The sequence below is a fragment of the Sceloporus undulatus genome, chromosome 6 (assembly GCF_019175285.1).
Source record: "Sceloporus undulatus isolate JIND9_A2432 ecotype Alabama chromosome 6, SceUnd_v1.1, whole genome shotgun sequence".
Classification (NCBI taxonomy): Eukaryota; Metazoa; Chordata; class Lepidosauria; order Squamata; family Phrynosomatidae; genus Sceloporus; species Sceloporus undulatus.
The window spans coordinates 92,013,747-92,035,249 of NC_056527.1; the positions used below are offsets into that span (position 1 = coordinate 92,013,747).

Below are 21,503 nucleotides of genomic sequence, written 5' to 3' on the forward strand. Positions count from 1 at the left end.
TGCCTTTTTAAAGTTTAATCCTTGTCTTGTTGCTGTTGTTGCAGTGAAAGGACAGAAGGAACTAATGGAGGGACACCTCCATCAGCATGTAAGTGAGCAGTGGTCTTTATCTTCCAACATGACTTAGACCTGATCTTGGGTTCATCTGTGCAATAGGAGAGCAAGAGGTGTTAGGGTTTCATCTGCTAGGGTTACGCCACATACACCAGATGAATTTTTTTGGCTTGACAGGTGGGTTTTGTAGTGGGTACCTCTGGAACCCAATTCTTTATTTTAAAAAAAATGGGGAGAAATTGAAACAAAATGGAAAAATGCTTTCTCCTTGAAATGCCTTTTATGAGACATAAAGGAAAATCGACACACTTTTGGCCTTCTCTGGGCTGTTTTAGACCAAGGAGAGTTTTTTTAATAGGAAATACCATAATCTAGAGAGATTGAAGGATATGAAAAAACTACCTCCCACATCCCCTAGGATTATTGGGTAACATCTGGGAAAGTCTTTTTTCCTGGAATGGTAGGGGAGTACTCCTGTACAAGATCTCATGAAAGGTCAATGTAGCACCCTTACCCTCATCAGTTGTCCATCCATAGGGAAAAGGCAAGAAACAGTACCTTCTCTCTGACTTGACTTCACACTGATGCCACACAGATAATTGGATCTGGCTGTGTGACATTGCAAAGGTAAGTCAGACTTTTGTATTCACATTGAGCTAATTTCATCCCAGAGACAAAATGGAGTGAAGGCATGTATAACATGGTTGTCAGATCAAATCCTACTGACAGACCTTTCTTGTTGCCTTGCACAACCTCATATGTAATCCTTTTTAATTGGAGGCAATTCCATTGAAAGGCAAACATGCATGTTTGAATCAGCTCACAGACAGAAGAAAAGTGAAGATTTTAAAAAATAGATTACAAGTTTAAAATTAAACTTGGTGTCGTGAATCTATGTTGCTGTTTTTAATTGCATCCATAAGCTACTTGGTTGACTTTGGTAACTGACAGTTTCTATGTGTAATGAACAATGAAATTATATGATCTCAAATCCAGAGGGGTTTTACAATCTACATTAGTTGTACGGGAAGGTGTAGAAGGAAAAATGATAGATAAACATTTGAAGAATGTTGTTGGAGTGGACACGAGATCAGTATAGGTCCCCCACTTCTTGGCATTACTGATTTTCTTTTCATAGAAAAAGAAGGAATCCCACCCCAAACCTGTGATAGTACAGTAACTAAATGCTGCTCTTAGCCACAATATAACCACTTGCCCTTTCTCTGTGGATGGACAACTGATAAGGGTAACGGTGCCACATTGACCTCCCATAAGCTGCTCTTGGCCACAGTATAGAATTATTTTGTTATAGCTGTTGTCATTGCTATAATGAAAGCTTATAATATGCTTTGCACTGGTAACTTAAGTATGAAAAACAGCCTCAATTTAGCATCAAATCTTTGCCATATTTTATGACTAAAGTATTTTTTTTAATCACTATGGATTGTGATTGGATTGTGATTAGAGTGACTGGATCATTGCTATTGTCTCTCTTCCAGCCCTCAGCAGAAGCAGCGGAGGGACCCCAGTTCCTGGCCCCCCACCCCCATCCGCTACTGGTACACCAGCTGGGCAGCCCACTGCTATCACTCGTCTGCACATGCAACTCCACCTCCATGACTTGCAGCAGAATGCCAGTGATCTCCGCAATCAGTTGCAGCAACTGAGGAAATTACAGGTATGCTGGACTTATGGCTGTGTTTTTACTCCTTTCTCATGAGTGTACAAAACATAACATTGAAAGCATTATATTGGGTGCATTAGGAAAATGTGATGATTTTTAAAAGGGCATGTTCTGGATCCTTAAATTATGCTTGAAGGTCAATTGAAATGCCTCATAAAATCTCAGAAGGCAGTGGGGAGGTTAGATACGATTCCCAGTGCTCAGTGCATTCCTGAATAACTTGCTCTCCATGACTAACAAAACCAGAATAAATTATTCAAAATAACAGAAGTGATGCAAATTTGTAAAAGTTGACTGAATATATATACACAGATCTCAGATTTAGCTTTCTTAAGGCAGAGTTTGTGTTTCCATCTAGACATAGAGCTTCAATTTCATTTTATTATTTGGTTGCTTTATTAAAGACAGAATGCAAAACCCGAGATTGAATTTCTTTCACCTAAAAACAATTTTTTTTAATTTTTACTTTTATCTTTTGTTTTTCCATTTATGGCCCATTTATGGCTTTTAACATTCAAATATTTTAATGTCTTGACACTATTTGGGCTGATTTATTTGTTGTAAATATAAAATACGGATTTTATTGATTTCAGCACTTCTCCTCTCTCCATCCACCATATCCATTCCTTTCTAATCCTAATCCTGCTCCCAACAAAACACACACTTTGGCTCCTGCTAACAAGCAAGTCCCATTCCCTAACCCCTTTGTGAGCAAAAGAGAGAAAGATGCAGAAGTAACAAATGAGAGAGTCATCCTAATAGGGGTGCAAAGAAGGGCTCTAGCAGTGGTAGAACATAGCTGGGATGGAAAATATGACAAGTTCATTTTTGTTCCCTTTCTCAGCATTCCCCACCTGGCCAAATTCTAAACCGAGGTTGTAGCCACACTGCAGAAATAATCTGACAGCACTTTAATTGTCTTTAATTGTTGTGGGATCACAACAAACTCCAGTTTCCAGAATTCCATAGCATGGAGCCAGGGCAGTTAAAGCAATGTCAAACCAGATTATTTCTGCAGTGTGGATGCAGCCCTAGTTGCAAGATTTTTGTCTTTTTCTTCCTACATAAATGTTGGCAAAGCTTTTGATATACATTTTCTTAACATACACATGTTCACACATTTTCCTCATTTCTTGAGGCATATTTGTGAACATGTTTCATTTGGGTTTACATTTTGGTTTATTGTTTATCATTTGAAAGAGCAAAGGGGGGAAATGAGACACATTCTCCTCTCTGTAATGAGAGGTAAAGATACATGCATGCATTTTAAAATAGTCTTCCAGACCATGAATAAGATAAAACTATTTTAAAAATTCAGCTGATATGAATTTCTAAGCATAGCACATGTTTTACATACAGAGCGTCTCAGTTCCATTTGTGGCATCTCTAGGTAGACAAGAGATTGCTCTGAAATTCTGTAGAATCACTATTTATTTATTTACATACTATTTGTATTTAGAATATTTATACCCTGCTCTTCAACCACAAAGGCTCCCAGAGCAGCTTACAGCTTGTTAATTTGACAGTTGACTATCAATTAGTAGGAACATTATGTCCAATGGAGCCATTATCTGATTTGATACAAGGCAGCTTTCTACTAAGTTTTTGTTTCAGTTGAAGATAAACAGTTAAGCTTTCGGTTTTTCCTCCCTCCCTCTCTTCCTTCCTTTTTGTAATGCACTTTGTTTTGCAATCTGTGAGAAAGCAATTTTTCAGCTTCCCCCCTCAAAAGAATTCAAAGACATAGCCATGTTAGTCTGGAAAATCAGCATGCAAAGGAATCTTGTGGCACCTTTGAAATTAACTGAAAAAAGCTGGTAGCAAAGGCTTCAGTCTACGAAAGCTTATGCTACTACTAGCTTCTTTATTTCAGTTTGTCTCAAAGGTGCTACAAAATCCCTTCAAACGAAATGTGGGGTTTTTTCATATCGTTTCACTCCAAATTTATTTTCCCTGTTCTATGAATGTCATCCTCATTAGCAGTCCTCACCAAAACAAATCCTTCTTGGTGACGGGTGTTATTATTTTGGAGTATCTGGCACCAAACGAAAGGCCAGATGGCAGCTGCATATCCATAGCCAGTGATTTGATCTTGCCATCCCCAACTGTGGGGCACACTTGCATTTTCCTCTGAATTGCTTAGTTCCAGAGATAATTAACAATGACAGCTTGTTGGAAGCTAGAAAGTGGTGAACAGAGCAGTGCAAAAGCAAACGGCTCATATTCTCTCATCTCCCCTAGATACTTTTGAACTTTGGAAATCCTGCCATGTCATTTCTGAGCTGCCTTTTTCTATCAGTGTCAATCATATATGGAATATATCACTCCATTGGGCATGGAGAGAACACCTTGCAGTTTTAGGTTGTGGATACTTAGCAAGTACCAATAGCAAGAAAATTCCTGTATTGCTTATCAGTGAACTAAGCACTCCATAAGCAGTTTACAATGTGTAAGCTAATTGCCCCCAACAAGCTGGATACTCATTTTACTGACCTATGAAAGGATATAAGGCTGAGTGCACCTTGGAGCCCTTGGGATTGAACTCACAACCTTGTGGCTGCAGTACAGGCAGTTAACCACCGCGGCACCAAGGTTCCTACTTCACCCAATGAAAAACATACCTTAGGCCATGGCACATAAATGGATTAATTTTAGTTTAGCAGCTGTATGTGTATTTGTGCAGAGAACTACTTTTCACCTGCTGGTCTTTTCTTTTCTTTTCTTTCCTTTTCTTTTTTTATATTGCAATTATATGTAGGTGGTCACAATTTGAGAAAAATAGTCAAACCCACAGAGCCTTGAAGTACAAATAGAAATTCCCTGGACACTGATTCAGAGGCATTCTATCATGTCCTGTTTCTGTTATTAGGATTTTGTCTTCTGACAAAAGTATTATGGTTGTGTAGTTATTCTTAATTTTGAAAAGAGAATTGCAGTTTTTTCCCTGTAGAAAATAGGAAACAGTACCAAAAATCCAATTTCAGTTTGTCTGTTACCAAAAAGGAAATGCTAAGCAGTAGCTATGTCAAATCTTGTGCTTGAAACACAATATCTTGCATAACATAATAATGGAAGGGAGTTCAGTCCCTCCAAAACATGCTAACAAACTTGAAGTACAAGCAAGAAAAATCCAAGATTCTCAATAATTATATATCCACAAGCTTCATGTGGTGCTGATTGTGTAGGTTTGTACAGCCTCTTCTCACACATATGTGGGAAGCCATAACTTGTGACATGAGGTGTGTAGTGCACCTAGGCTCAGTTTATCAAATCATTCCCTTTCATGAATACTCCAAATAGTTCCATACTACTTTGGAGAAGTACTGTACAGGAAACAGAGGTTGTTTAAATGTTTATGTGCTGCTATGTGAGCCAGTGTGGCATAGTGGTTTGAGTGTTGGACTACAACTCTAGAGACCAGGATTTGATTCCCTTCTCAGCCATGAAATCCACTGGGTGACACTGGACAAGTGACAAACTCCCACATCCAGGGGAAGGCAATGGCAAACCTTCTCTGACCAAATCTTGCCAAGAAACCACCATGATAGGTTGATCTTAGGGTTAACATAAGTTGGAAACAATTTGAAGGTACACAAAAACAACAACAAGGAACATACAGTGGACCCTTGCTTTGTTCCGGGGACCCGTGCTGGACACGGACACACATGCGCGCTCAAAATAATTCCGTGCATGCTCAAGTTTCATTTAGATGAATGGGATGTGCTCCCGTGTGCAAAGCGTGCACCATTAATCTAAATGGGGCTTCCCATCCACGTGACCTCAAGTCCACGTATGGGAAGCCTGCATATGGGGTGGGTCAACTGTATAGATCTGCTGATTTCTCTTTCTTGAGTTCTTACAAGTCTGTAAGAAATTTCTTGGGCTCTTCCCATCTATTTATGTAGGAATGTCTGTATACAGTCAGCCCTCCTTAGCCATGGATTTTTTATCCACAGATTCAAGCATCCACAGCTTGAAAATACTTTAAAAATATACAAATTCCCATAGGCAAACCTTGATTTTGTCCTTTTATATAAGGGACACCATTTTACTATGCCATTATATTTAATGGGACTTGAGCACCCACGGATTTTGGTATCCATGGGGAGTGGGGGTCCTGGAACCAAACCCAGTGGATACCAAGAGCCCAATGTATTTCTGCCTTCCTTTAAATGTATTAAAAATCCAAGTAAAATTTAAGCTGTCTACACTGGCCAAATTCAGTATAAATACAGTACCGCCACCATATAGCTATCCCCATCCTTGAGAAAATAATGCTGTACCTGTCAAATCTGTAGATATAAAAGATGGTGATGGTGGTGATGATGAAGAAGTGGTAACCTAACGTAGCAGCACTACAAACATGCACAGGGATTCAAACCCTAACTTTGAAGAGGAAGTACTCAAAGCACTCAGAGATCTCTTCCTGAATGAATGAATCTCTGTTTCCCTTTAAGATTTCTTTCCTTAATGAAGAAATGTGTGAATTCTTGCAAGTTCTTATCAAGATTTGCAGAAGTTCTCTACAAGAATCATCAGATGCTTTCAGATATTCTTCAGGTATTTTGTAGAAAAGGTTGGATTCAGTTGTGGAATCTTCTCACTTTCCAAATGTCTCTTGTCCTTGGTGACTTTGATGAGAAAATTAAGCTGCAACTGCTTCTCCCATAGCATCCTGACTTCTTTGCCTGCACCTCTACTTTGTCCTTTTCAGCTTCAGAATCAAGAAACAGTGAAGACTATGCTGCGGCGAACAGAAACTGAGATCAGTGTGCGGGTGACAGACACCATGCGCAAACAGGAAGATCCCTTGCAGCGGCAGCGTACCTTGGTGGAAGAGGAGCGTCTCCGTTACCTCAATGAGGAAGAGCTCATAACCCAGCAGCTAAAGTGAGGATTCTGCCAGGGAAGTATGTGTGTGTGTTTGGTTGGTACAGGACAGAAAGCTGGGCAGAATGAGCAATTTGTCAGAGCCTGCTGGAGGTGCTTTTTTTTGTATGCCCTTCTGTTAGGTCTGGTGTTGGAATAGGGCTTGAACATATACAGCACATGAAAGGATATGCTTTGGACTCAAACATTCTCAGGGTTGCAGGATAAGGATACTTTTTGGACTTAAACTTCCTCAGCGTTGCAGGATTATGGGAACTGAAGTCTAAAAAGCATCTTTTGTAAGCTCATATTCTACAAAATTTCACAGATGAAAATTGGGACATTTATGGCCAAATATAATTAGAGTGTAATCAAGTTAGCAAAAGTTATTCATAAGGAAGAATGCACAAACTAGCAGAGGCTGCAGCAGTTTACTTTTGCCTGAGCCTACTGGGAAGGGCAAGATTCCTTTCTTTCCTGCTGAGCTAACTGACTGCAAACTTCCTAGGCCTTTTGAACTCAGGGGCTGCCCAGACCGCCCCTAAGGGGCAGCCTGCAGCAACCTCCATCTTCACCAGATTGGGGCCATGGCAACCATACACCACAACCCCAATCTGGCCTTTCCGTGGCACAAAAAGGAGCTGCAAAAAGCCGCTCTTTTTGTGCCCTGGAAAGGGTGCTGTAGATGTAATGCCGCAGCTTTACCATGCTCCTTTGGTGCTGTGTCATCTAAACACAACACCAGAGGAGCCCCATGACACCATATACCATATGGTGAAGTGCACTAGCATGCATTGTATGGATGCCAAGCCCTGACTTCACCCCCAGGCTGGCCTTAATGGCCAGTCTGCACAGGCCCTCAGTTTACAGCAGTTGAAGTATGCCAAGAGCAAAAAGAGAAAATGGAAAGTGGAAAAAGACACTGGGACATTTTAAAAGCTGCTGAAAATTGGGACCACAGCAAGTTAATCAGATTGTCCCTGTCAAATTGAGACAGGAGGAGAGTATACAGCCTTTGGAGTTTATTCTTCTAAGTGATAATTCAACTCAATTATGCCAAATACTATTGCTGGAATACAACTGGTTTCCCCCCACTGAAGCAACATAAAATAGAGATTTTGAAAGGTCTCTGGAGCCTGTGAAAAACAGGCTTATGAGCGACATCACATTGTTTTTCATTATTTATTGTATACATTGTACAATTGTAACAAGCAAACAGATGTTTATATATCAAATAAAAACAACTCAGCCTTCCCCTCATTATCAAGAAACTGAACTTGAGTTTTAAAAAGTGGCAATTGAGGAATAGTTGGATCAATTAAAAATGAAAGGAATAAGGAAAATAGATTATTATGCAACAGTCTGAGGCTGCAATGTTGAATTTACTTATCAGAAGCTAAATCCCATAATTCATTGATACTTACTTTTACAACAGTAAACGTACACCTTGACCCTCATCCAGCTCAGGACTGTGGGTGAGGAGGATAAGAGCTTAAGGCCCTATACAGACCAGCCCAAAAGGCCAGCCTATGAGCAGAGTCAGGCACAGTGTCCTGATGATGCATGGCCTGGCTCTGACCCCAGGGCGCCATAATGCCATGTGCTGCTGCAGACGGCACATGGAATCATGGCACGCCTCTGGCGCTGTGTCCAGATGACACAGCTCTGAAGGAACACCATACAGCCACTGCTTTGGTGATCTTTGGAGCCGCTCTTTGCAGCTCCTTTTTGTGCCCTCCAAAGGCTGGTTCGGTGTGAGGTTGCCACAGCCCCAATGCAGTCAGGAGAGGGGCCACATCCCACTGCCTCTTAGAGGCAGTCTGTAGAGCCCTTAAAGCTCCATCTTTTCCTTGGAAACCTCCATTCTTCATCTCCTGTTTGTTCTGAGAAGGCAGGCAAAGATGGTAGGCAGCATTGTACGTATATGAATCCCACCATGGCATAGTTACAATATGAATTTCTCCCTCCCTCCCTCCCTTTCACACACACATACTCCTGCTGTTTGTTAGAGTTGCTTTCACATTTCTGAACAGCATCAGGCAGTTTAAGTCTTTCCTAATTCTATCAAATTATTATATACTACAGTGGGCCTTGGTATCCACTGGTGTTTGGTTCCAGGGCCCCCCATGGATAGCAAAATCAACCTCTGAGAGGCAATGCACTGTTCAAATTGGTTGCAGCCCTCCCTTTGGCACTGTTTAGCAATTTTTAAAAATCAAGCTAGAAATGGACTTTAGAGCCAGCACCTGCTTTTTATTTGTGGATTTGTTTTATTTTTGGTGTTTCTTTTTAATTTTGAAAATCTGTGTAGCCCCCGGAGGTTCCTGGGGCAAACATTTGGCACCCACACGTGCTACAGTTTCTCACCTGTGGCCCACATTTTCTAAAATCCTGGTTTACCATTTCATGTAAATGAAGCCAGGAAGTCTGCATTCTCAGGATTGCATTGCTGGGAAGTTATTTTACTTTTTGTAACTTCCCAGACTGCTTTTTAATGACCCTGACAATTCTGAACTTCAGTATCCTATCTCCCTCGCTCCCTGTGCGCTTTATGGCAAATGTTATTTGAGCTGGTATTGTAATAGTTTTAAATTACCTCCAAGCCTTACTGAAGGGATTTTGACCTTCCAAGTTGCACCTTTCAGCTTCTTTATAACTAATCTCCTCATTTTTTTTAAATAGAAATCCTCGCTCTTGAAATTTAAACATGTCTGGGTCAAACCTTCTGTGCAATTTCTCACATACCAGCTTCTGGTTATAATTTAGGATTAAATCAAGAGACACTTCTTTTTGTCACTGTTCAAAGGCTAACTATTCCAAGCCAAGGCACAATCATTTATTGTATCTAATACTGTTGCCTCATTTTAATGATGCAAATGTATGTTTATCCAGTCAATCTCAGGGCCACTTAAATCATTCATTATTATCACAGTTTCTATTTTTGTAGGTTTGTATAAGATAGAAAGATGTAGATTTATTTCCACATCCTAGAGTCACTATGGATTGGTGACCTTTCTGAAATACATTGCTTTCCAGTCTGATCTCTATTCATATGTACAAGTAATGCACATCGGCAATTCACTGAAATTCAAGCCTGTTTACAACAAGATTAAGAATGTATGTAAATAAAAACAGAAAATGCTGAAATATGAAAATGCTATTGAAATAAAAGAAATTACAAACACATAAATAAAAAAGTACATAATCCACTTGTTAAAAGCTCCATCTTCAGCAGCCAATCAGCTCACAAAAAGCAGTCAAATTAAAAGGTTTTTGTTGTTGAGAACAGCAACAGGGAAGAAGTCAGCCTAGCATCCATTAGGATGAACTTCCACAGCCTAGAAGCAGTCATTGCAGAGACATGTTAAATCCCTTACTTCCAAGCCTTCCTATCGTAGTTGCTTAAGGACACTTTTTCTGATTCATTTATTTACATATCATTAAGCATTCTAACTTCCTTTAGCAAAAGTTTTTTTCCCCAGTTGACTGGAAATCATCGCCACCGTCATCTTTATTTCTTACCCACCTCTCCCAAGGCTCGAGGTGAGAGAGAAAGAACTTAATGCCAATAATGAAGAAACAGCAGTCATCTTGGTGCAAGACGGTGAAGATTGCAGGTGTTGTTCTGCCCTCTCCTCTTCTTATCTTTGGAGGAAGAGAGAATAATCCCCAAATGTGCATCATTTCCTTCTCTCTGAACTCTTTATGGTGTTGTTTTTGTGTGTTCACAGTGATCTGGAGAAGTCAGTTGAAAGGATCCAGAAAGATTTGACCCACAATCACCGACTTATCTCTGCACAAGAACTGGAGGAAAAATCCCTGGTGCTTAAGCAGCTGGGAGATACCTTGATGGAGCTGAAGGGTGAGAGTGGGATGGGGATGGAGGGTGGGGGGTGAGTAAAGCTCAGATAACCATGGCTAGGTTGAAAGAGAATTTCTTCTGAATTATCCTATGGACAAGAAATCCTATGTAATAACTAGTCCAGTATTTACATTTGTGAAAATTTCAGATGAAAGTTCTTAATTCTTTTTTTCTTTTTTCTTTTTTTTTTTTTGAGTTGAAAAAAGTTTCATGGTTATTTTAAAGATGAATCTGAGACTTGGGCAGGCACTATGTCTACAGAATTCAGCTTCCTGTTCTAAGTACAGAGCTTCCATCATATGAGTTGAGTTGTGGAGTGCTGGTGGATGAATGAGTTTCGCTTGTTTGGCCTTATGGTTTGTTCCAGCAACAATTTTGTAATTCCATGTTTTGCATCCTACTGTCACTTCCTTCAGCTGTGTTTTCCCTGCTTCATGTATCTCTGTTGTCCCTCATTTTTATCTTTCTTTATGCCATCACCATACCAAAATGAGTTCTCAGCTCAAAGTCCAAATCTTAGCTTCATAATGGAAGGAACTTCAGACAATGGAGTTTATCAAACGGGAGGAATTGCTCTTAAATTCTAATGAAAAGAAAGTGGGGCCAGAACGCATTCACTTAAAGTTGCTAGTTTAGCGCAATTATGTGAATGTGCATTGCGTTCCAACTGGCTTCCTATTGCCCGAAAATAGCATGCCATTGCCTGAATTTGCATGTGGCAGTCTATCACGTAATAACGTGAAACCACATGATTGCGTTCAGACTGACTTCCCATTGCCCAAATTTACATGTAGCAGTTTATCACACAATAACGTTAAACCCCATGGTTGCATTCAGATTGCCATTGGATTATACTTCCAATTTCCCTTGTCTGATAAACTCTAATGTCTTTGAGAAAGGGAAAAAATGGGCCTCAAACAGTGTGGATTCCTCTGGGATGCAGAATTTTGAAGGGAATATATTTCAATGCAGACATTTTCAGAATTTGTCACAGGGATTATTAATAGCCTGTCTGTAAAAGCCTCAGGAAACTATGGGCTTCCCAAGATATTAGTCAGAATAACACATGAATCACCATCCTGGCTCAGACCAAAGGTCTGCCGAGCTCAGCAGTGACCAACCAGCTGCACTGCAATATTCACAAGCAGGGCAACATTTAGAGAGCAAGCACCCTCTGTTGTTTGTTGTACATTTTTCCATGTTGTATTTGAGCATCTTCCTGTTGGGTGGGACCTAGAATTCTACCTAAAAGCCTTGTCCTAATGGAACCATATAGCTAGTAGCTGTCAGCAGACTTATTCTCTATAAATTAATAGATGGTTTACTCCCTCAGATCTTTTTTCACTCATGCTAATAGACATCATAGCATGATGTGGCAGTGAATCCAACAGACTGCTATATGCCTTGTGATATTAGACTTAGGTGGATAGGTACTTTTTTGTTAGTCCTTCTTTAGCTCAGTATATTAATTCCGGGTGTTTGATAAAAGGAGTATGGCTTTCAGAATTCAGATAACCAGTTTCCAAATGATAGGTTATTGTGGATTGCATATATAATAACTTCTTTAATTTGTCTTTCTGATGAGTGATAGGGATGATCTGATCACACTACTGTACCTGATCAAAAATCAAGAGATGACAGGGAGTGTTATCATTCTCCTTGCACTTCAACAGGAAAATATAGATTAACCGATTACTAAGGGGGCATTTGAGAAGTTACTACATGGTAAAGAGTCTCCATCTACTCATTGTCCATGAATAACCCAGAGCTAGGGAAAGTTAGGGATTGTGGGGGTTTTGGTTTTTTTTTTTTTCTTTTGGGTTGTTTTTATTTTTGTTTTGGACAACAATTCTGAGGACTTTCAGCCAGTAGCTATGTTGGCAGGAGGGGGAATTCTGGGAGCTTAATTTAAGAAGTAAAATTTCCCTGCTCTGTAATTACTTTCTTGCTCCACCTCATTCTTCTCATTCTATTTAGCTGTGTTAAAGGTGGTGATGGCAGTATAAGGGACAGGGCTTCTTTCCCTTTTGTCATTGTGTAGAAGAGAGTGTTTCAACAGATGTTGCTTTTCATGAAGACTTTTCATGCAAGCAGCACCTGCTAAAATTCCTCATTCATTAAAAGGACAAGACCCCTGTCATTTATTTCACCTAGAAAGTAGTAGTAGTAGAACAGCTACTACTAAGCCTCTTAATCACTTTTTCATTCAAATAGTTGCCTACAAATATTAAAAAAAAATCATATCAAAAGTATAACTTTGGATTTTGGTAACAAACAACTAGCTTATTAGCTAAAATAGCTTACCTTGGCCTTAAAGATAAAGGTAAAGGATCCCTTGACATGAATGTGTAGTAGTAACTGACTGTAGGGGATGGTGCTCATGTCCATTACTAAGCTGAAGAGCCAGCATTGTTCAAGGACTGCTCTGGTCGTCATGTGGCCAGCATGACTGCACCCAATGCTGTTAACCTTCTCACCGAAGTGGTACCTATCAATCTACTTGCATTTGCATGCTTTCAAACTGCTAGGTTGGTAGAAGCTGGGACTAGTGACAGGAGCTCACCCCATCATGCAGCACCTTGAACTGCCAACCTTCCAATCTTACAATCATCAGAATTGGCATCTTAACCACCAAGCCACATTGACCTACAGTGTTGTATATAGCAAATGTTAGAGATTCACAGACATTTAGCTCTTTCATTCCAAATAAGAGTTTTCTGTTTAACTTTCCAGAACATTTGCACAGTCTGTGTCCACGTGCTTATTCAATAGGAAGCAATATTGGTCCCCATGCCACTTTCATGCCACATACTCACCCCAAAATTTGATTGGCACAGCAAACTAAAGTAGTATTCTGCATTAATTGTTTGGGTCTTCTGAAGATAGTCTGTCATCAAAACACATTACTTATCCCAAAAATGGTGGCTGTGACTTTTCCTGCTGCCCTTTGAGTCTTGCATTTCTTTGGCTGTGGACAACCTGAATACTGCCACTGCAAGGACTGTTGTTTGGTATCTGGCTCATAGTGATGTAACTGTGTTTCATCAAGAGTGATGAGTCTTTCCAAAAAATATCACTAGATTGCTCAAAATACTGCAAAATCAGCTTGAAGGTATCAATTTGATTTAGTTTCTGGTCAGCATTCCGAATTTTTAGCACCCGTTTGGCTGACAGCCTCAGCATAGCCAACTGCTAAAAAATTATAAACTCATTGCATTCCTGGGATATCTCTAGTGTCTCAGCAATTGTTTTAGCTGATATTCACCAATTTGCCAAAATCGAGTCATGAACATACTCAAAAATTTCAGGAGTTCAAACTGTTGAAGGTCTCCCAAACCTTGATTTATCTTCACTCTCAAAATCTCCATGCTCAAAGTTGGTTCATCATTTCTTCACACTTCAGTATGACGGGCATTTGTCACTCAATGTTTTCATCCTTTGGAGTTTTCTTCTGCAGGAACTTCATGATAGACCAGAGTTCGGCACTTGAAAATTCCACACTTTTCACCGATATGATTCTATCAATGATTCAGGAATTAGAATTACGATCCTGCAAATTGATAATTTACAATACAAAAGGACATGCTTTCAAGCTACAGTAACAAAATTATGCTCAGATTTTGGAAAGTGGTTCAAGTCAAGAACTATTCAGCATCCCTTCATACAGCTGTTTGGAGATGTGTGTGTGTGTGTTTGAGAGAGAGAGAGAGAGAGAGAATTCCTTTTGCATGCTGCTTGCCAGTGTCCCTGTTTGCACTGCTGCTTGCTGTCAGAGCATATTCTGGGGACTCTAGCCGATGAAGTGTGACAATTCATGTTTTCTCATTTGCTTCTTTCTTCCATATATAGCTGGGCTCTTGGCTTTCCTACACTTTCAACTTCCCTTTCTACCTCACTATATATTTCCTTGTGCCCTCATCATTAGGTTAGAGATCTACCTCTGTGCCCATTCACCCTCAGTAGCAGAGGTGAATTTGATGTACGTACCTATGAGAAATTCTAGTGGTCCACATTACTAATTTATATCTAAAACCTGTCTATGAATTGCTCTTCTTCATTGTTCACCAGGGCTCACAAAGTGATGTACGATTAAATGTATTAAAAACATAATAACTATAAACACATTTTAAGAGCCCAGAGAGAATAAATATGGTTTTGGCCATATTTCAGCAAGGATGGTGTCAGTCTGACCTTTTCGAGAGGGGATTCCTCAGTCAAGATGCTGGCCTCACAGGATGGTGGTATACACAAAAAGGCTTCTGCTACAGATCACAAATTTTGGTCAGGCTCATACAGGGGGAGGCTGTCTTTCAAATAACTTGGCTCCTAGGCATTTAAAAGGTTTATTTTTTTAAAAATATGATGGAATAGGGCAATAGAAATTAATGGTGTTTATGTGCTAAATCCAACATGGTATGTAGAGGTTTGAGCATTGGACTATAACTCTGGAAATCAGATTTTGAATCCCCACTCAACCATGAAACCCACTGCGTGACCTTGAGCAAGTCAAACTCTCTCAGCCACGGAGAGAGGTAAAGGCAAACCTCCCCTGAAGAAATTTTGCCAAGAAAACCCTGGGATAGGGTCACCTTAGGATCACCAAAAGTTGGATACAGCTTGAAGGCACACAAGAACAATGTGTGCCAACAAGTGGATTTGTTTCAATCCATGCCCCTGAGTCTCCTCCAATAGATATTGTAGCCCCATTCACACTACGAAATAACCCAATTTGGAAACTGGGTTATTTCCCTGTAATTCAAACTTGCACCAATTCTACTCAGTGCAGTTTGCAGGGAGGCAACCAAACAGCCCATTTAAACTGATGCATTTGGCATTAGATCCCTTAGCGGTTCTATTTTTAAAAACCACAACAATCCGTCCGATAGTATGAGTAAGCTATCAGATCGATTCAGATCGTGCAGCCACCATCCACGAAATAGAGTCATCTCCATTTTGTCTGGAATGGTGGCGAATGGGAGCTTCAGACTGGATTTAAATGCCACAAAGAGATTCGCTGCCTCAAAACGTAGTGGCAACAGTGAATCGATTTTTAATCGATTCACAGATGCGAATCTCTCAGTGCAAAAAACGTAAGTGTGACTGGCACCTTGGACTGCAACCTTGTGCAAATTTACCTTGGAGTAAGGACCATTGGGCGTCTGAATAAACATGCATAGGATTGTGCTTTTTCTTTCTCAATTTTTTCCCCTGTTCGTTCATTCAAAAGCAATTATTATTTTAAGGATAGATAGTTGCCTATGCATATGTGAATGACAAAAATCGCTCTACTGGCATGCTTCATATACTCAGACTTTACATGTCACAAATGTACAAGATTGAATTTTTGTGTGTTTTTAAAAAACCTATGTCAACCCAATAATCCTGAATAGAAACTATTGTATATTTTATTAAAGTAAATGTCAAAAAAAATATGGCAGATGTTAGCATTTATCTGTAAGGCTAAGGATTTGGATAGGACCAAGGGGGATATTTCGGAAATGTCCAAATGTCAGTCTCATTTCCTACTATTTCCAAAAAAGAACATCCCTCCCCCACCCCACCCCCCACCCCGCACATGAATGTAGAAGAGAAAAAGCAGATCTACAACACAAAGATTTATGACATTTCTTGCTGGGTCTAAGATTTCCCCAGTACATGTCAATATACACCAAGTTTCTGACATTTAATACAGAGAAGCTGAGGGCAAACCTTAGCAAAAGCAATAAAGGAGAGTCGGTATAAACTTTTCTTGAGGTCCCATAAGAGCTTGAGCTTGATACTTTCAGATCTGAATCTGATTATTATTTTAAAGATAAGTTACACCTATCTCCCCCCCCCCTCTCCAAATGGGCTTCAATACATTTTGTGTGAAAGAATTTACAATGGGCCCTTGGCATCCCCTGGGTTTGGTTCCAGGACCCCCCATTGATACCATAATCAGTGGATGCTCAAGTCCCATTCAGTACAGTGGCATAGTAAAATGGTTTCCCTTATATAGAATGGCAAAATCAAGGCTTGCTTTTTGGAATGCATATATTTTAAAATATTTTCAAGTGACGCTTGAATCTGTGGATTAAAAAATCCATTGATGTGGAGGACTGACTGTTCTCTGGTTGTTGGCAGGGATAAGGCCCTGTTGGCTTTGGTCTCAACATCACCCTCTTTCGTAACCAGTTCTTCAAATCCTCATCACACCTGATTAATCTTGGTGGAAAAAAAATAAATCAAGGGCATTTCAAATTTCATTTATGTTTAATTAAGTTGCTAGTCATCTTGAAAGTAATCTTCACAGATGTGTGCCAACATTTGAGGGTACTGCAGCCTTGGCTTTGTAGCCCCTCCTCGCTGTCTCCATTAATGCAGACACAAGTGCTTAACTTGCTCATGATTGGCTGTGGCAGTAGCTTGGGAGGTGGCAGATGCTGCGGTGGGTGTTTTATAGAGTGTGGGATGCCATCTCTCCTCCGAGACCAAGTAACCATAACAGCCAGGGGAGGTCTCACTTGTCACCTGAGCCTCACCATCGTGCCCTCCTGCTTCCCTTCTTGGCTCTGTGCCTCCCTTCTCCCCTAGGTAAAGCCTTCCTTGGGCCTGCTCTGACCCCCATGCCTCTCCCTTTCCTCTCTACCCATTCCTGGCATTGCAGCTAATTTCCCCAGCCTGCAGAGCAAAATGCGTGTGGTCCTCCGTGTGGAGGTGGAGGCTGTGAAGTTCCTCAAGGAAGAGCCTCACCGGCTGGACGGCCTATTCAAGCGTTGCAAGGCAGTGACCGACACCCTGACGCATGTTCGCAAGTGAGTGAGTCCCTCTTGAGTGAGAGGAAAGCCCTGGGGCCTGATAAGATGGGATATTAGTCTCCTCCCCCAAAGACACTTACAACTTCCCATTAGGATGCCCTGGAGGTGCACCTGGAATCACATTACTTGCTATGTTTGTAGCTCCTATTTCCTCCAAAGAACCCAGAACACCCTGTGTAGTGTTCCCATGGGGAGAGCCAGCGTGGTGTAGTGATCTGAGCATTGGATTATGACTCTGGAGACCCAGATTCAAATCCCAGTTTGACCATGTAAATCCATTGAGTGATGTTGGACAAGTCACACTCTCTCAGCCTGAGAGGATGGTAACAGCAAGACTCTTCTGAACAAATCTGTCAAGAAAATCCCATGATAGGGTCACCTTAGAGTCACTATAAGTTGGAAATGACATGAAGGCACACAACAGGAACAACAACAACAACAAAGTGTTCCCAGGTGGCCAGCTTCCCAATGGATAGTACATAAATTATCTTCAGACCATTCTCTGGGCAGAACAATTAGAGACATTTTTAAAGCTCTGCCTTCTTGTCACAAAGGCCCCCAACCCAGTGGCTCCTCTACCATCATCGCCCCTATTGCCATTGCAAGTACATTTGCTTCATTCTGATAGCCACAGCTTTTCTAGTCCTCAGTGATGCCAGGCTTATTAATGCTGCTATTCATGCACATGCATGTGCAGTTGTTAAAATGGTCCCTGCTAAACAAACAAAGCACAGCAGCACAAGATGGCAGCCTTTTTTTAATGTGTTGCCAAACATGCATTTTTCCAAGAGACCTTGTAGCCTATACTTGATTTCTTTTGTGCCCTTTTCTTGGCAGGCAAGTTGATGAAGGTGTATGGGACTCATCCAGCAACCTCCTTACTCAGTCTCCAAAGAAGGTGGAGCCAGAAAGTGACTTCAGCAAGGGCTTGGATTTTGAGATACCCACCAGCCCCCCAATGAACCTCCATGACCTAACCTCTTCCACGGATAGCCTGGGCATGACTAGCTATGGACAAAGTCAAGGGCAAAGCCACATGTCCAAGAGCAGCAACCCATCCCGGGGTTCAGAGATGGTCACTGTCAAAACCCAGACAGGCTCTGAGACTCCCAGCAAAAGGAGCGTGGACAGATCAGTGTCTGTGGAGGTGAGAGCAAGTTATGCTTACCACACATATCATTAATAAGTTTTATATCCCACATTTCTGCCATAAATGATGTTGTTTCTTCCCTGGGAAGCATCATCACCCTATAGATGTTCATATCTTTTTTGTTTCCCTGTTTCTTTCTCCAGGATTTCTTTTAATTTTTCTGTATGCTTTCTGAAAGACAGAAGAGAAAAGAAAGAAATAATGATAAAAACTGCCAGAAAAGAAAAAGGAAAAAGGGGTTCACATTCATAATCCATTCAAAACACCTAATGTTCTTTGTGATCCCTAACCAGTGCTCAGTCCTTGGTCCCTGATCAATACTTGCCGTCAAATGTTGGTTCACAATAAATCAGGAGCTTCCTCTTAAACTGACTGTCTTTGGGCATGGATAACATTGGTTGCACTTCACTATTACATTCTTCCTCTTCTGGTCTATAAGGGTTACAGATGCTTAAAATCCTTACTAAATATATCATTTTTAAAGTGTATTGGTATGAGTCTTAATGCTTCTTCAGCTCTCCATTTTCTTTTTTAATAGGAATATTAGCATCAGTGGTAGAAAAACCTGAAAGAAGATAGATAAGCCACTTAATTTTTCAATTTAAATCAATTTATTTCTTTAAATATTAAAATCAAATTGTGTACTAAAATAAAGAAAATTTCCTAATGGCATTTGCACTTATTAAAACATCTGATGTTGAAACGGGAATGATACACTCACATTGATATATGATTTGTTAACTGGATATATAGTATTTCAATCTCCATTACGTAGGCCATATTTGGAATAATTAATGCTACAGTGAAATCTGCAAAAAAAATTACAAAAATACAAAAATGCAAATAATTTAATGATATTTGTTTGTTTGTTTCTTTGTTTATGTGATGTCTTTCTTCCAAAAGGGGACCCAAAGTGGCTCACAAGAGAAAACACCTTAAATTTTGTTTAAAAGCAATATAAAATAACACAATTAAAACATTATAAAATTAAGATTAAAAACATACAGAAGTTAAAACACATAATCTAATATAGCTACCCCATATAAAAGCACCCTGCCATGATTTTAAAAAGCCCACCTGAATACAAATGCTTTTACTTGCTGGTGAAAGGCCAGCAGGGAGGAGGCCAGCCTAGCTTCCCATGGAAAGCAGTTCCAGAGGGTGGGAGCAGCCACCAAGAAGGCTGTCTTTTGTCTCCTCACCAAATGAGCCTGTGATCTTGGTGTGACTGAGAGAAAGCCGCCTCCTGAAAATCTTAGAGCTCTAGCAGGTTCTTACAGGGAGATACGTTTTTTAAATAATTTGGACCTAAGCGAAGTAGGGCTTTATAATTCATGACCAACATTTTGAATTGTGCCTGGAAACGAACTAGTAGCCAGTGAAGCTGTTTCAACAAGGGAGTTACATGCTCCCTGTAACTGGTCCCAGTTAGCTTTCTGGCTGAGGCATTTTGAACCCACTGAAGTTTCTGAACAATTTCCAAAAGCAGCCCCATATAGAGTGTGTTACAGTAGTCCAAATGGGATGTAATCAAGGCATGTGTCACCGTAGCCAAATCTGACATCTTAGGGAATGGGCGCAGATGGAGTTTTAATTGTGCAAATGCAGTCCTAACCACTGCTGAAACCTGGTCATCCAGGCTCAGAGTAGAGTCCAGAAGCACACCCAAGCTGCGAGCCTGAGATGTCAGGGGGAGTGTAACTCCCTCCAGCACAGGCAAAGTCCCTACTCCCTGCTCTTTTTATACATGGGGCCCTGCTCTAGAGTAGTCCCTATAATAGTTAATCTATACCTGCTTTACAGGCTGCTGAACGAGACTGGGAGGAGAAACGAGCCGCCTTGACCCAGTACAGCGCTAAAGACATTAACCGCCTCCTGGAAGAGACCCAAGCTGAACTGATGAAAGCCATCCCTGACTTGGAGTTTGCAGCCAAGCACAAGCAGACCTCCAGCGGTGGTGGAAGCGGGAGTGCGGCCTCCACCCCAGAGCACAAACCCTCCAAACCACAGCATGGCCAAAAGACCACAACCAAAATAGACCCCAGTGGTCGCCGGGGATCAGGTAATAATGATGCAAACAGGGTCTATGGAACTCTTTCTCTGTGTATGTGTGTGTCGTTCTGTGTGTGTATGAGCATAAGGAGGAGGAGGAATGAGAGAGTTCAAGAGAGAAAATTGAATTGATACTGTTCTGTTTTCAAAGTTTAAGGCAGGTTACATAGGTTTTACACAAGTGAGAAGAGCTTAGAAAGCGAAGCAAGAAATGCTGCTGTGTGGGCATTAGTGTTATCTGCACAAACATGTTTGCATTTATTGCTAATAAGTCCTTTAGAGTAACGCGCAAAACACAATATACACATCTTGATATATTTTTTTTAATTTTTATATTAGAGGGATTTGGGGGCCTTCTTTTACATGTGATTTTTTTTAAATACAGTGCACCATCCGAACAGTTCTGTACCACTGCTGCTGCCAAATTACACATTTTGTGTTTAGATTCCTAGTTGGTTGTTTTTTCTTCTTTAAAAAAAAATCCCTGCCTTTGCAGATAGTGTAATCATGGGCAACATTACATGTATCATAAAGTCTAATGAATTAAATGCCTGACTCTTAACACTGACTTTGTAATTTCCCTACAGATGAGTTGACAGTACCCAGATACAGGACTGAGAAACCTTCCAAGTCGCCACCTCCACCCCCTCCCCGGCGAAGCTTCCCATCCTCCCATGGTCTCACCACCACCCGCACAGGAGAGGTGATCATCACTAGCAAAAAAGAATCCAGTTTCATGAAGGTATGATGACTGTTCTCTCTGTGAAGAATGGGTAGGGTTGCTAGGTGTCCTTTTTTATAAGCAATGTTCCTTATTTGAGGGCAGAAAGTTGGACCCTTATAGGGCTGTTAACTGTCCCTTATTATAAGGGATGTCGCTGATTTGAGAATTGGAAAGCTTTTCCTTTTGTATAGAGATTCCAAGAAAATTCCATATTTTGAGATGAGTAAAGACAAGAGCATATCCACTATGTGAGTTATGAATGTGAACAATAGGTTAATTTTGCAGAGAAATGCATAGCTAAGTGAACTGAA

General features: G+C 40.6%; 1 protein-coding gene across 12 annotated transcripts in view; it reads left to right on the forward strand.

Annotated features, from left to right (window-relative positions):
• SRCIN1 (SRC kinase signaling inhibitor 1) overlaps positions 1-21,503 on the forward strand; it is a 323,749-nt gene that overhangs the window by 272,664 nt on the left and 29,582 nt on the right. For all 12 annotated transcript variants that reach the window (XM_042474119.1, XM_042474121.1, XM_042474118.1 and 9 more), the window contains 8 exons: positions 45-88; positions 1,554-1,732; positions 6,453-6,628; positions 10,339-10,469; positions 17,116-17,263; positions 18,104-18,413; positions 20,220-20,478; positions 21,056-21,210. In XM_042474119.1, the coding sequence (XP_042330053.1) occupies positions 45-88; positions 1,554-1,732; positions 6,453-6,628; positions 10,339-10,469; positions 17,116-17,263; positions 18,104-18,413; positions 20,220-20,478; positions 21,056-21,210 (1,402 nt within the window). The remainder of the gene's footprint in view (positions 1-44; positions 89-1,553; positions 1,733-6,452; positions 6,629-10,338; positions 10,470-17,115; positions 17,264-18,103; positions 18,414-20,219; positions 20,479-21,055; positions 21,211-21,503) is intronic.